The 14,888-nt window shown below is 42.5% G+C and overlaps 1 protein-coding gene across 5 annotated transcripts in view; it reads left to right on the top strand.

The window, feature by feature from the left end:
* LOC124615778 (S phase cyclin A-associated protein in the endoplasmic reticulum) overlaps positions 1-14,888 on the top strand; it is a 590,398-nt gene that overhangs the window by 523,550 nt on the left and 51,960 nt on the right. For all 5 annotated transcript variants that reach the window (XM_047143880.1, XM_047143883.1, XM_047143882.1 and 2 more), the window contains one exon: positions 11,515-11,664. In XM_047143880.1, coding sequence (XP_046999836.1) covers positions 11,515-11,664 — 150 coding nt within the window. The remainder of the gene's footprint in view (positions 1-11,514; positions 11,665-14,888) is intronic.

Raw genomic sequence — 14,888 nt, 5'->3', positions numbered from 1 at the left:
AACACTGTCGCTGAGGGTCTAACAACTATTATTGATGTAGTACGTCATAGATAATCTGCTAATAAAAATACGATCTTATATGATACCTGACCAGATTGACTGAGAGGACCCAGCATGTTGTCCTGGATGAAGACCCATCTACAGGCATTTATGTAACAACTGATGTGCCCCAGTAGTGTGTAATAGTGCCGTTGCTACGTATGTTCTGTATTGTTGACTTAACGGATAGAAGAGCGCCAACACTTTTTTCTGAAAAGAAGTTGATTTTATTCAGGATTCCGTTACACCATAATATTCCCCAGTGTTAGGAAGACCGTGTAATGGTCCGAATCCATTCGGATTGTAAAGATTGACGACAGTTGAGATAATCACTTATTATTAACAATTAGGTTCATATGTACACTTCAAAATATACGTGTTCTGTGAAATTTGGAAGGTAGGAGACGAGGTACTGGCAGAACTAAGGCTGTGAGGACGGGTCGTGAGTCGTGCTTGGGTAGCTCAGTTGCACTTGTCCGCGAAAGGCAAAGATCCCGAGTTCGAGTCTCGGTCCGGCACACAGTTTTAATCTGTCAGGAAATTTCATGTCAACGCACACTCCGCCGCAGAGAGACAATTTCATCCTGGAAACAGTCATTTTAGCGACTTTACACAACGTTTATGTAATGTTGCTTACTGCGGATGATCTGTGTTTCTTTATATCTGTGACTGTTTACATAATGTCTTAATGTTTGCATCTGTTACTGTTCTTCAAAGTTGTCACCAGCGTTGTGTAGAACCCGTTGCCAGCGACGTGGAAGGCGTAGTATACCGTTATCAGAGCGGTCTAAAGTTACGGTGAATCTCGTGTACGATTGTGATGGTGTTATCCTAACGCATTACGTTCCGCCACGGCAGACCGTCATTGCACAGTATTACTGTTCGTTTCTGGAGCATCACCTGCTAGCAGCTTTGCGAAAGAAGCGGCGACACTTTCTGCGCAACCCACACATCATTTTGCACGACAAAGCGCGGGCGCGTACAGCGCAAGCTGTGGCTGCTCTTTTCGTTCGACGGGACTGGGATGTACTGTACCATCCACCGTACTCCGCGGATTTAAGTCCTAGTGACTTTGATTTGATTCCGAAGATGAAGGAACCACATCGTGGTATTACCTTCAGATCTGTTCCAGAGATTCGACAGGCAGTAGACCGCTCCATTCGCACCATCAACAGAACAGGCTCTGATAACGGTATACTATGCCTTCCACATCGCTGGCAACGGGTTCTACACAACGCTGGTGACTACTTTGAAGGACAGTAACAGGTGCAAAAATGTAGCTCTTTCGTATCGGTTGTGAATAAATAGTTGCCACTATTTAAGTTCCAACCCTTGTATAAATAAATATATGATTCGCTCCAGTGAACTATCATCATCTGTATTACTAATCGGGTAGAACGGTATCACATTCTATTGCATGTTGCCTAACTAACGGCTTCCAGGGGCAACAAAAAATTGACCTTATCTATGAGTGAATTGTCAGAAACTAATAAAACCAATATAATTAGTTGTTTGTGTCTTCAACCATAAATGGTTTACATCCTTTTACGTCAATTTGTTAACACATTAGTTTATTTGTAAATTAATAAGACGTCTGAAGCTGTTCGTACATGGTGTATCGATTCCTGAAAGAATCGGGGGTGCTGGTGTCACTGGCTATTAATAATGGGCGACGGTAATGTTGATTCCTATACTGTTTAGGATCCCATTATTTATATTACTTCCACTTATTTCTTATATTTCTGGATTTATGGCATCATACTTACGCAGAACGCCACCAAATTTGTGTGTAATTCCAACAGTCTTCCATATCCATGGATATATAAAAGGCCTCTCTCTCTCTCTCTCTCTCTCTCTCTCTCTCTCTCTCTCTCTCTCTCTCTGTGTGTGTGTGTGTGTGTGTGTGTGTGTGTGTGTGTGTGTGTGTGTGTGTGCGCGCGCGTGCGTGCGTGCGTACTTACTGACAGATTTTTCTCCATGACCACCCACTGACATCCACTCGTGGTTGTGGTAGTAGATACCCCTTGGTCTCATGATGTTAGTAAGGGAGTTTGATCGCGGTGCGTGATTATGGGTGAGTGTGGCGAGCAAAAATCCGCCAACTGTGGACCAATAAATACTCTTAGGAAAATTTATGTACTCTGTGACGATCTTTACTTTACGTCTGAAAAAGCGTATGTTGTTTCATTCGCACGACATAATACGAAGATTGCTCGGTTTCGCCATTCCGATTTAAATAACGGTGGCTAATATTAAATCGATCGGTTATTGATCTCTCAGCGCGTTTTCGTCAATCATACTTCACCGGCGATCGACACACACACACACACACACACACACACACACACACACACACACACACACACACAGAGAGAGAGAGAGAGAGAGAGAGAGAGAGAGAGAGAGAGAGAGAAATCTAGATAGACAGAAAGATAAAGGTACTCGTAAGTAACAAATGAATAATCAAACGGTACACTACATTGATTTCTGATAAACATTTTGCATATTCTTCTTGAGTATAATCCTTTTAATAACTTTGCGCGTTTCCGTCGATCACTCCGCTTATTCTTCTTCTGCATATTCATCACTTCCTCTTCTTTTTCCATTCTTCAGTCTAAATTCGCCAAAACTATGGAATGGGACAAGAATCTGCATTACGCACCGTAGTCGGAGCGAGTATAATGACTGGCAAACAAAAGAGGCAAACGGTTATTATATCACGAATACCTTTATTATCCCCCCCCCCCCCCCCCCCCCCCCCCCATGAACCATGGACCTTGCCGTTGGGGGGGCTTGCGTGCCTCAGCGATACAGATAGCCGTGCCGTATGGCGTAGGTACAACCACAACGAAGGGTATCTGTTTAGAAGCCAGACAAACGTGTGGGTACTGAAGAGGGGCAGCAGCCTCTTCAGTAGTTGCAGGGGCAACAGTCTGGATGATTGACTGATCTGGCCTTGTAACACTAACCAAAACGGCCTTACTGTGCTGGTACTGCGAACGGCTGAAAGCAAGGGGAAACTACAGCCGTAATTTTTCCCGAGGGCATGCAGGTTTTATTCAAGAGGTAAAATAGTCCCCCATTCTGATCTCCGGGCGGGGACTACTCAGGAGAACGTCGTTATCAGGAGAAAGAAAACTGGTTTTCTACGAATCGTAGCGTGGAATGTCAGATCGGTTAATCGGGCAGGTAGGTTAGAAAATTTAAACAGGGGATTGGATAGGTTAAAGTTAGACATAGGGAGAATTAGTGATGTTCGGTGGCAGGAGGAACAAGACTTCTGGTCTGGTGAATACAGGGTTATAAATACAAAATCAGATAGTCGTAATGCAGGAATGGGTTTAATAATGAATAAAAAAAATAGGAGTGCGGGTAAGCTACTACCAACAGCATAGTGAACGCTTTATTGTGGCCAAGATAGACACGAAGCCCATGCCTACTACAGTAGTACAAGTTCATACGCCAACTAGCCCCGGAGATGACGAAGAAATTGAAGAAATGTATGATGAGATAAAAGAAATTATTCAGGTAGTGAAGGGAGACGAAAATTTAATAGTCATGGGTGACGGGAGTTCGGTATTAGGAAAACGAAGAGAAGGTGAATATGGACTGAGGAAAGAAATGAAAGAGGAAACCGCCTGGTAGAATTTTGCACAGAGCAGAACTTAGTCACTTGGTTTGAATCATGAAAGAAGGTTGTATATATGGAAGAGGCCTGGAGATACTGGAAGGTTTCAGATAGGTTATATAATGGTAAGACAGAGATTTAGGAACCAGGTTTTAAATTGTAAGACATTTCCAGGTGCAGATGTGGTCTCCGACCACAATCTGTTGGTTATGAACTGTACATTAAAATTGAAGAAACTACAAAAAGATGGGAATTTATGAAGATGAGACCTGGATAAACCGACAGAACCAGAGGTTGTAGAATGTTTCAGGGAGAGCATTAGGGAACGATTGACAGGACTGGGCGAAAGAAATACAGTAGCTTTGAGGGATGAAATAGTGAGGGCGGCAGAGGATCAAGTAGGTAAAAAGACGAGAGCTAGTAGAAACCTTAGCATTTGTAGACTTAGAGAAAGCTTTTGACAATGTTCACTGGAATACTCTCTTTCAAATTCTGAAGGTGGCAGGGGTAAAATACACGGAGGGAAAAGCTATTTACACTACTGGCCATTAAAATTGATACACCACGAAGATGACGTGCTACGGACGCAAAATTTAACCGACAGGAAGAAGATGCTGTGATATGCAAATGATTAACTTTTCAGAGCATTCACACGAGGTTGGTACCGGTGGCGACACCTACAACGTGCTGACATTAGGAAAGTTTCCAACCGATTTCTCATACACAAACAGCAGTTGACCGGCGTTGCCTGGTGAAACGCTGTTGTGATGCCTCGTGTAAGGAGGAGAAATGCGTACCATTACGTTTCCGACTTTGATAAAGGTCGGATTGTAGCCTATCGCGATTGCGGTTTATCGTATGGCGACATTGCTGCTCGCGTTGGTCGAGATCCAATGATTGTTGGCAGTATATGTTATCGGTGGGTTCTGGAGGGTAATACGGAACGTCGTGCTGGATCCCAACGCCCTCGTATCACTAGCAGTCGAGATGACAGGCATCTTATCCGCATAGCTGTAACAGATCGTGCAGCCACGTTACGATCCCTGAGTCAGCAGATGGGGATGTTTGCAAGACTACAACCATCTGCACGAACAGTTCGACGACGTTTGCAGTAGCATGGACTATCAGCTCGGAGACCATGGCTGCTGTTACCCTTGACGCTGCATCTCAGACAGGAGCACCTGCGATGGTGTACTCAACGACGAACCTTGGTGCACGAATGGCAAATCGTCATTTTTTTCGGATGTATCCAGGTTCTGTTTACAGCATCATGATGGTCGCATCCGTGTTTGGCGACATCGCGGGGAACGCACATTGGAAGCGTGTATTCGTCATCGCCATACTGGCGTACCACCCGGCGTGATGGTATGGAGTGCCATTGGTTACACCTCTCGGTCACCTCTTGTTCGCATTGACGGCACTTTGAACAGTGGACGTTACATTTCAGATGTGTTAAGACCCGTGGCTCTACCCTTCATTCGATCGCTGCTAAACCCTACATTTCAGCACGATAATGCACGACCGCATGTTGCAAGTCCTGTACGGGCCTTTCTGGATATAGAAAATGTTCGGCAGCTGCCCTGGCCAGCACATTCTCCAGATCTCTCACCAGTTGAAAACGTCTGGTCAATGGTGGCCGAACAACTGGCTCGTCACAATACGCCAGTCATAACTCTTGATGAACTGTGGTATCGTGTTGAAGCTGCATGGGCAGCTGTACCTGTACACGCCATCCAAGCTCTGTTTGACTCAATGCCCAGGCGTATCAAGGCCGTTAATACGGCCAGAGGTGGTTATTCTGGGTACTGATTCCTCAGGATCTATGCACCCAAACTGCGTGAAAATGTAATCACATGTTAGTTCTAATATAATATATTTGTCCAATGAATACCCGTTTATCATCTGCATTTCTTCTTGGTGTAGCAATTTTAATGGCGAGTAGTGTACAATTTGTACAGAGACAAGATGGCAGTTATAAGAGTCGAGGGGCATGAAAGAGAAGCAGTGGTTGGGAAGGGTTGTAGCCTATCCTCGGTGTTGTTCAATCTGTATATTGAGTAAGCAGTAAAGGAAGCACAAGAAAAATTCTGAATAGGAATTAAAATCCATGGAGAAGAAATAAAAACTTTGAGGTTTGCTTATGACATTGTAATTCTGTCAGAAACAGCAAAGGACCTGGAAGAGCAGTTGAACGGAATGGACTGTGTCTTGAAAGAAAGGTAAAAGATGAATATCAACAAGAGCAAAACGAGGATAATGGAATGTAGTCGAATTAAGTCGGGTGATGCTGCGGGAATTAGATTAGGAAATGAGACACTTAAAGTAGTAAAGGAGTTTTGCTATTTGGGGAGCAAAATAACTGATGATGGTCGAAGTAGAGAGGATATAAAAGGCAGAGTGGCAATGGGAAGGAAAACGTTTCTGAAGAAGAGAAATTTGTTAACATCGAGTATAGATTTAAGTGTCAGGAAGTTGTTTCTGAAAGTATTTGTAGGGAGTGGAGCCATGTATGGAAGTGAAACATGGACGATAAATAGTTTGGTCAAGAAGAGAATAGAAGCTTTCTAAATATGGTGCTACAGAAGAATGCTGAAGATTAGATGGTTAGCCCGCATCTCGTGGTCGTGCGGTAGCGTTCTCGCTTCCCACGCCCGGGTTCCCGGGTTCGATTCCCGGCGGGGTCAGGGATTTTCTCTGCCTCGTGATGGCTGGGTGTTGTGTGCTGTCCTTAGGTTAGTTAGGTTTAAGTAGTTCTAAGTTCTAGGGGACTTATGACCACAGCAGTTGAGTCCCATAGTGCTCAGAGCCATTTGAACCATTTGATTAGATGGTTAGATCACATAATTAATGAGGAGGTATTGAATAGAATTGGGGAGAAGTGAAATTTGTGGCCCAACTTGACTAGAAGAAGGGTCTGGTTTGTAGGACATGTTCTGAGGCATCAAGGGATCGCCAATTTAGCATTGGAGGGCAGCGTGGCGGATAAAAATCGTAGAGGGAGGTCAAGAGATGAATACACTAAGCAGATTCAGAAGGTTGTAGGTTGCAGTAGATGAAGAAGCTTGCATAGGATAGAGTAGCATGGAGAGCTGCATCAAACCAGTCTCTGGACTGAAGAAAACAACAACAACAACAACAACCACCTTCTTATGATCTGGGTTGCCTTTCACTTTAAGACGGCTGCAATTTCCAGTTACATTAGCATACAGCATGGCGAGCAACAAAGCTCCGGGGGCAACCATTCATATACTGCGGCGCTAATGTAGTTGAATCATGTTTCTCTCACGGACGTTTGTAGCCCATGTAGCGTGCTCACGAGCCGGATCTCCTATCACAGTTCCTTTACAGTCCTAAAAGGAAACTGCAAATATAGTCTTAAGCAAGTATTGTGCAAACAAGATATTATGCTTATGTACATGCAAAGAAAAGTAAATGCCTAATTAAATAAAGTAATTTCCATTTCTTTCCATCCTCATTTAAATTCTATTATGTCAAGATTTTGTCACTAACATAGCACACGCCCCGTGGTGTTACCCGCGCCTAAATGTGTCTTCGTGATGTAATGTTAACGCCAGTTTGGATGGAACAGAGTAAGGATTGTGTAGGGGAGTATTTTCTCTAATACGGAAATAATTAAAAGTCGTAGAGAATATAGCGTTTTCTAAGAGAACTAAGTGATCCACATCGCGCATTTTATTGAGATATCTGCCAATCACGATCAACCACTTCCACCGACCACAGTGTGGATGAAACACGTCGAGGACTCTATCATGTATCGGGACTGAAACAATAAAAACATGTTTACATGTACATTAAAGTTTGTAGGTCACACGCTGCCGTTTCTGAAAAGTGCAAAATGGTTCACATGGCTCTGAAGACTAAGGGACTTGACGTCTGAGGTCATCAGTCCCCTAGAACTTAGAACTACTTAAACCTAACTAACCTAAGGACATCACACACATCCATTCCCGAGGCAGGATTCGAACCTGCGACTGTAGCGGTCGCGCGTTTCCGGACTGAAGCGCTTAGAACCGCTCGGCGACAACGGCCGGCTTGAAAAGTGCAACACCGAGAAGGAATAACCCGAATAGCGCCAAACTCGGTGGAAGTGGCGATGGATGTGCAAACAAAACGTGATACGTTTTGCAGCGAGATGGGGTACACGTAGGCCGAGTAGAGCCCTCTCGTGTAGGTCCGACAGTATCGGTGTTGCGCCTAGTGTAATCGTGCAGAGCTGTCACACAAGGTGGAAACAATACAGTGAGTGCCAGTATGCCTCGTCGACGTCAAAGGGGGACATATCGGCGTGTGAGAGAGTTCGAACGTGGCAGAATGATTGGTCTCCGGGAAACGGGGTTGTCATACCATGACATTTCGGCTCGCACAGGGCATGATGCTTCGACAGTGATGCGTGTGTGGAAGCAGTGGATAGAGGAAGGTCGTACGCAGCGACGACCAGGAACTGGACCACGGAACATGACCACAGCACGGGATGACCGTCGTCTTGTCTGCATGGCCAGTACGGACCGTACAGCGTCATCCACAGTGTTGACTCGTCGCTGGAGCACTGCAACAGTTGTGAACTTGTCTGCATCAACGGTTCGTCGGGGTCTGCTACAGGTTGGAGTGGTTGCACGCATGCCATTACGTCGGCTTCCATTGTGCAGAAACCACAAGCTCCTCCGACTGAAATGGGCGCGTGAACACCGTCAGTGGGGTGCTGAGTGGCAACATGGAAACTTTTCGGATGAGTCCCGCTTCAACGTGTCGTACAGTGATGGCCGCGTGCGTATCCGGCGTTACCATGGTGAGCGCAACCTTGAGGGCTGCATTGTGGAGCGGCATAGCGGACAAACACCAGGTCTAATGGTTTGTGGCGTCATTGGTTACAACAACCGATCTCGCCTCGTACGTATTGCGGGCCCTTTGAACAGCAACCGGTACCTAACGGAGGTTGTGGAGCCAGAGGTACTCCCCGTGCTTCAGGCATCTCCACAGGCCATATTTCAATCTCACAATGCCCATCCACATATTGCGAGAAATGTACAGTCCTTCTTCGAAGAGCGACGGATAGCATCGCTTCTCTGGCCTGCACGTTCGCCAGACATGTCGCCCATCGATCATGTCTGGGATGTGGTTGGTCGGCACCTGGTGCGTCACGGTCCTACGGTAACTGGTGTCTAGGATTTGTGGGTTCGGATACAAACTGCGTGGAGGGAAATTTCTCAGGAACGTATTCAGAACCTTATTGATTCAGTGCCACAGCGTATAGCAGCTCTAACTGCAGCGCATGGTGGCCACACGGCATACTCAATAGTGGGGCTCAAAAGACATGTATAGATTTGAAAAGGTAATCATTTGTTACTTGTTATGTACGTAGTCTGTGGTATTAAATAAATTGAATTCATGCGTTTCCTTCTCGCTTTTGCAATTTCCACAAACGGTAGTGTATATTTACCTAAGAGTATTTATTGCTCCATATGTCGCGGATTTTCGCTCACGACACTCACCCATTGCCACGCACCGCGACAAAACGATCACCACTGCCACGCACCGCGACAAAACTATCTCAGTAACAGGATAACTGCATTCGTAATAACCTTAATGAGATATACTCCAGTATGCATCTCGTATCTGGAACGGTACTCGTGCCTTCTCCCATACCGTACGCTCTGACCCGGACAACATCGTGGTTTTCAGCTAACTTAGTATAAACTCTTCTGTCTCGTCCTTTTTTGTTTCACTGTGGAATTTGAATTTGTGATTGTATTAGTGCATGGTAATTTTATTACCAAATGTATGATGTAATATAAACTGCAGCTTCCCAGATGACTTAGTTTCACAGTTCAATTTAACCATATTTATCTTCTGAGATGTTATGGTATATTATATCGTCAAATCGTTGCTTAAATTATCACCACGGTGACCACTCTGGGGTTATCCATACGTTCAATAATTGACTAACATGCGCCAATGCAAATCAGTTAATTTTCCTTACGTAGTATTATGGGTCATTTCATAAACCTATGTCGGTAAACGACTGTATGTCGGAGAAGTTTTTGTGTATTTGATATTTCTTCTGACTAGCCATGGGTTCTCAAGTTTGCCCATACTGTGACAATTATCATTTAACATTAGTTCGTCTTAAGTTTGTAATTTCTTATTTTTTTATTTTAACCTCGTAACTTTTGAACTATTCGTGATTCTTGAGTGCAAGTCCAGGTGTATGAAAGTGAAGTAACAGCCGTAGCTGGAATAACACAAAGATTACAAATTCTGCCAGTGGTTGTCATTTAAAAAATTCATAGTGCCTAATGAGCCAAAAGCAACAAAACTGTGAGCAGTCTTTCAGTTCTTCCGTGTATTAAAAGCATGCGATTAAATATTGCAGTTGTTAAGCTGTCGGCGAATTATTACTGCACCCCTTTCCCGCCAAAGCGAGAGCAGCCATTGACGGCAGTTGATTCGGGATTTTCTGGTTCTCAGATCATATGTAGCTTATGGTTAAAGTAGCAACATAATGTTATATTTTGCTGTTGATCGAGGGTTCACTACGAAGCTCACTACGAATATATCGTGTTCTGATCAGCAGTTGATTGAAAATTCGTCTGCGTATTACGGGGTGAAAGAAGAGCTTTGTTACTTAAAAGCATTTTAAAAACGTGTTGCCCACTTTACACTACGCCTAAAAATGATTTATTATCTGTGCCAATAGTGTCTTTCTCCATTGATATTGTGTTATTTCCTAATATACTATATGTGTCGCCTGGAAGTATAATCTTCCATACAGCCACATCAGTATTGCCTTTCTGCTTTTGTATTAAAGGGATCTTCAGTGGATTTAATCTGGAGTGAAGCAGTTTCGTTTTTACGTGGGGTACTTATAAATTTCGAAACAGTTCACGATAAAATTTATAAGTAGTACGCGTAAAAACAAAACTGTATTACTCCAGATTATTAACTGAAAATTCATTTGATATAAAGAGCGAAAAACGTCTTGAACATTAATAAATATTAGACTCCAGCAAGAGAAAGACGTTTAAACTTGTAAGATAGTATTTATACACTTCCTGCGTTAAATAGCCACAGCAACGAACGTGTTGGGCACGTCACTGAAGTGAAATACGTTCTAAGGGTTGTAAATACTTGTAAGCGTGTAACTGCTTTCTTGATGTATTTAATCTGCGCCGATTTCGCCATAGTGTATTTATTAATCAAACAATGATGACAATGTTAAAGTTTCAGTACTAAATTACACTTTCCGTTTAATTAAAATTTTTGGTTATTAGTGTATATTTACTCCATTGCTGTCGAATTTTAGAGCGTAGAGGATTGTCTGTTGCATGATGATATGTATGTTGGACTACTGGTTCCATTGGCTCGGGGCCTGATGAAGGAGAAACGCTAAATTGAATACGATAGATACACACACTTACATAGTGAAGTCATTATTTCCATGGGCTGTGCACATACTCGTAAATAAAAAATAATTGTAATACAAATTCTTTGATGAATGATCTGTCATTAGTTAATGATAAATCTAAATCCAGTAGCGCGTACAATTAATAACAACGCATGTTAAAAATATTATAAAAGGATGTGGGATAATTTTTTTCATTGTTATTGACATTCGTTCGTACTGTACCAGGATCATGAGTTACGCAGTTGACAGTTACTGCCTTTTGCGCCCGAAAATATGCTGTGCTGTTTACTCAAAGGTTCTCGTTGAGATCGTCTTTCGTGCAGTATCGGTACTTTGAGAGAGTTTCACAAACCATCGTAATTGCTGATGACTTGATTTCATTGTTCTGAAGCGATGCTGTAACTATTTCCCCGTTCTTTCACAGAGCGTGCTCGGCGCTGAGGGAATCTCGCTGCAGTTCCGGCACATAGCGTCCTACCTGCTGTGGTACTGCTCGCACGCGAGCGAGAACGACCTGCTGCACGAGGTTGTAAGAGTCGTCGGCTTTTTCGCAGTTCGCAATCCGGACAACCAGGTAAGAGAACGTTCTCTGCTGTCTGCTTCGTTTTACTTTGTCTCTGTTGAAGACCCAAGTGTGTGCATGGCACCTGCATAACCACCAAAGAGATGAATTCACATAATTGCGCTTGTCTTCAGTTCGCAGTCTCGTTGAATTTTTTTGACAACAGTTTCGCCAGGGAGTGCATTATTTTTTACAGTTTACGCGATTCCATTTTCGACTTTTAAACCGTTTTCAAATGGTTAAGCTGAAATCAATAATGAGTAATTTGCAGTTATACCGTGATATTACACATATCCTTATGACTATGCAGCGTTTTAACTTATTTTCTGATGTTTTGATTTGTGTTTCTTACCGCACTTAATAAAATGTTACATCATTAGTTGTTTCCATTACCTTGAAGCTTCACACCTAAGAGTAAAGTTCGTGCTGCCGAAGGTTGCATGCACATAAAATAAAGTCTTTGGGAATGATGTAAATACGTCTAAGCTGTCTCCCGTTTGTTTTTGACCAATGTGGTGTATGTTCCTGGTACGTATAGAAACAACAGTTTAACAAGATATATGTCTTTCCGGCACACACCGGTAAAGTTACTTAAGAGTGTTTTATTTATCTGGCTGTTTTATTACACATTTTCATGACGAGATGGTGTATTGTGATACTTTGTGCAGACGGTGTGTATGACGAATGCTGCAATGAGCCATATAACCTCACATCCGTTTTAGTTATTTTGCTAATGTTGAAAAATGCTGTGTTTTCAGCACGTGTGTAATTTTTGTCGGTTATCAATCCAGATTCATGCACACTTATTCTGGGTTGTTTAAGTTCAGTAACTTTTCTGCAGATGAGCCACTTAAAATGATTCAGAAGTGGAAACGGCAATTTTGAAAATCATAATAAGCGGTGTAGCCGGTGCGAAAACGTCATTTAAAAGAGGAAAATTTTTCCTGTATCGGCCGTTTCAGCGATCGACGCGCGGGCTGTCTACCGCGTTTTATTCTTTATCCGTCGTAGCAATATGGCGAAGGGCATTTAATCTTTACTTCGGAACCTCAGTTGTTTCTACGGCGTGTTTTATGTACCTTTCTCCAAGATGAAGACCTTATTGATAGCTCTCTTTCCTGCCATCCGTTGGGCTTAACGTGTAGTCGTTTTCAACTTCTCTTTCGTATTAGTGTTCTAAGGTTCTGACTTGGGCGCATGTGACCTTAGAAACAAAACAAACATCGTTGATTATATCAGTAACGTTTTGAGGGTGCGATGAGTAGATCCCTGTGATTCATGCAACACTATTGTGACATAAAAAAGCAAGTTAAATAATTGGAGTTCCTCGTCGAAATGTTAAGTAGGAAAACTGGGAATTCCTTTTGATGTCGCAGAATATTAGCACTATGCCGCTCCAGTATGGGACGCGTCAACGTGCGAATATATATTCATAACAAATTACCTTTTTATAATCGTCCATTACTAAATGCTCCGAAACCAACTGTGCCTTACTGCTCACTCGTTGCCGTTGATTTGTTAGTTAGCATCGGTTGCAATATAAAAAGTTACCGCGGATGTAGTTGGGAAGAGACGAAATCCCCGCGAATGTCTATGTGGTCAACGTCTTAGGAAGGAAATCAAGAAGATACTTTACAAGTGAACGACTGAGGAAGGGCATCCCTTGGACCAACTGAAATAGAAGATACCGCATACAACCAGCTGCCTTTGTCCAACACTTTCGCCGATTATATTCAATTTTGATTTCACTTTAACGCAACTGCTGCGTTTGATTATTATTCAGACATGTTTTGGCACGTTTTCCATCGTTAATTAGGCTTTATGTTTGAAATTTTGTGAATGAAGTACACGGTGGGTGAATATACATTTGTGTTTCGCGTGCCACTGTGCATTGCATGGGTGTGTATTAAATAGTGCAGTAATCCCCCCTTTCCTGTTCTGTTCTCAGATGATACGCAGGATATACCTGTGGATGCTAGTGCATTTCTCTCATTTCCAGCGATGTTATCGTTACGCGAGATCCACGCTGAAGAAAATGATATATTTCCTAATTCATTTTGTAAAGTGGGCTCTAGGAATCTCTTGAATAGCAGCCTCCGCAATGCACAACGCCTTTATTATTGCGTCTCATGCTGCAGTGTATTGAGTATCCCCGCCTTAACAAAACCGTGACGAACGAACAGAAATTCCTTGAATATTTGCTCCCTTCCATTACTCCAACTTGATAAATTATACATATTTTCTTGTTTTATATACAGCGTTTCATCTGCAATAACGAGCGTGAAATTTACTGATTAGCTGTAAATGCCTTGAAAGTACGAATGGACTGGCCTTGTTAAGTTAATGTTACATTCATTACTTCTCTTGTTCGGTGTTCTGTGTCGAAAACCATATCTTCAAAGTCAACTGATTTCCTTCACTTTTAATGTTCTATAGATTGACTCTGTGTTGTTCCAGAATAGATTGAATCGTTATTCTTGTCAACAGTTTTAAAACTATTATTGAAATTTATGGCACTTAATTTTTGCTGCGATTTTCTTTTGACAAACTTCAGTAATAAAAACCGATTCATGTTGGACAAATTATGACGACAAAGGTATTTTTGTAAGAAACAAAGAGGAAAGTACTCAGTCCTGTACAATCTTCTGGGCCTTATCCCTTAAGGCATTAGTATAGCTAGGTCTAGTTTAATGATCCTGTGACACTTAACGTTGTCACGTCTGCTATTGCCTCTGAATTAGTTCGCGGTGAAAGTGGTGTCATGGTAATGAGTAAGACGAGCATAGCCAATGAGTTAGAGCTTTAGGAAAAATTTAAAAATTAGTATGAAAAAAATCTAAGTATCTGCTATTTAATTGGAAACTGCAGAGAAGTGTAATATTCTTCCTCACACAATCCAAGTGTACCATAATTCCTTATTAATGTCAGTTGAACTATATGGATAGAGTTTAAACGTTGTTTGTTCAGTCACAATAGGCGTGGCTGTGAGGAAGAAACAAAAGAAATGTTATATGGAGATACGTTGGTGCATTTGCTTTCGTACCTCCACAACCGTTGCCTCATCGGTAACACTCCTACGTACTGAAGACTTAGCATGTTTACAAAGCACAGACTGGACAAAGTCCACCAAATTGTGAGACAGCACTTAGGAAATATATTTGGAAACGAGAATTATGGTATGTAAATATGTCAAAATCAGTGGGATACCTTATCTACGGAACTACCAATATCACTCC

This window comes from Schistocerca americana, chromosome 5 (genome assembly GCF_021461395.2).
Source record: "Schistocerca americana isolate TAMUIC-IGC-003095 chromosome 5, iqSchAmer2.1, whole genome shotgun sequence".
Taxonomy (NCBI): Eukaryota; Metazoa; Arthropoda; class Insecta; order Orthoptera; family Acrididae; genus Schistocerca; species Schistocerca americana.
This window is presented reverse-complemented; position numbering and strand designations above follow the sequence as displayed.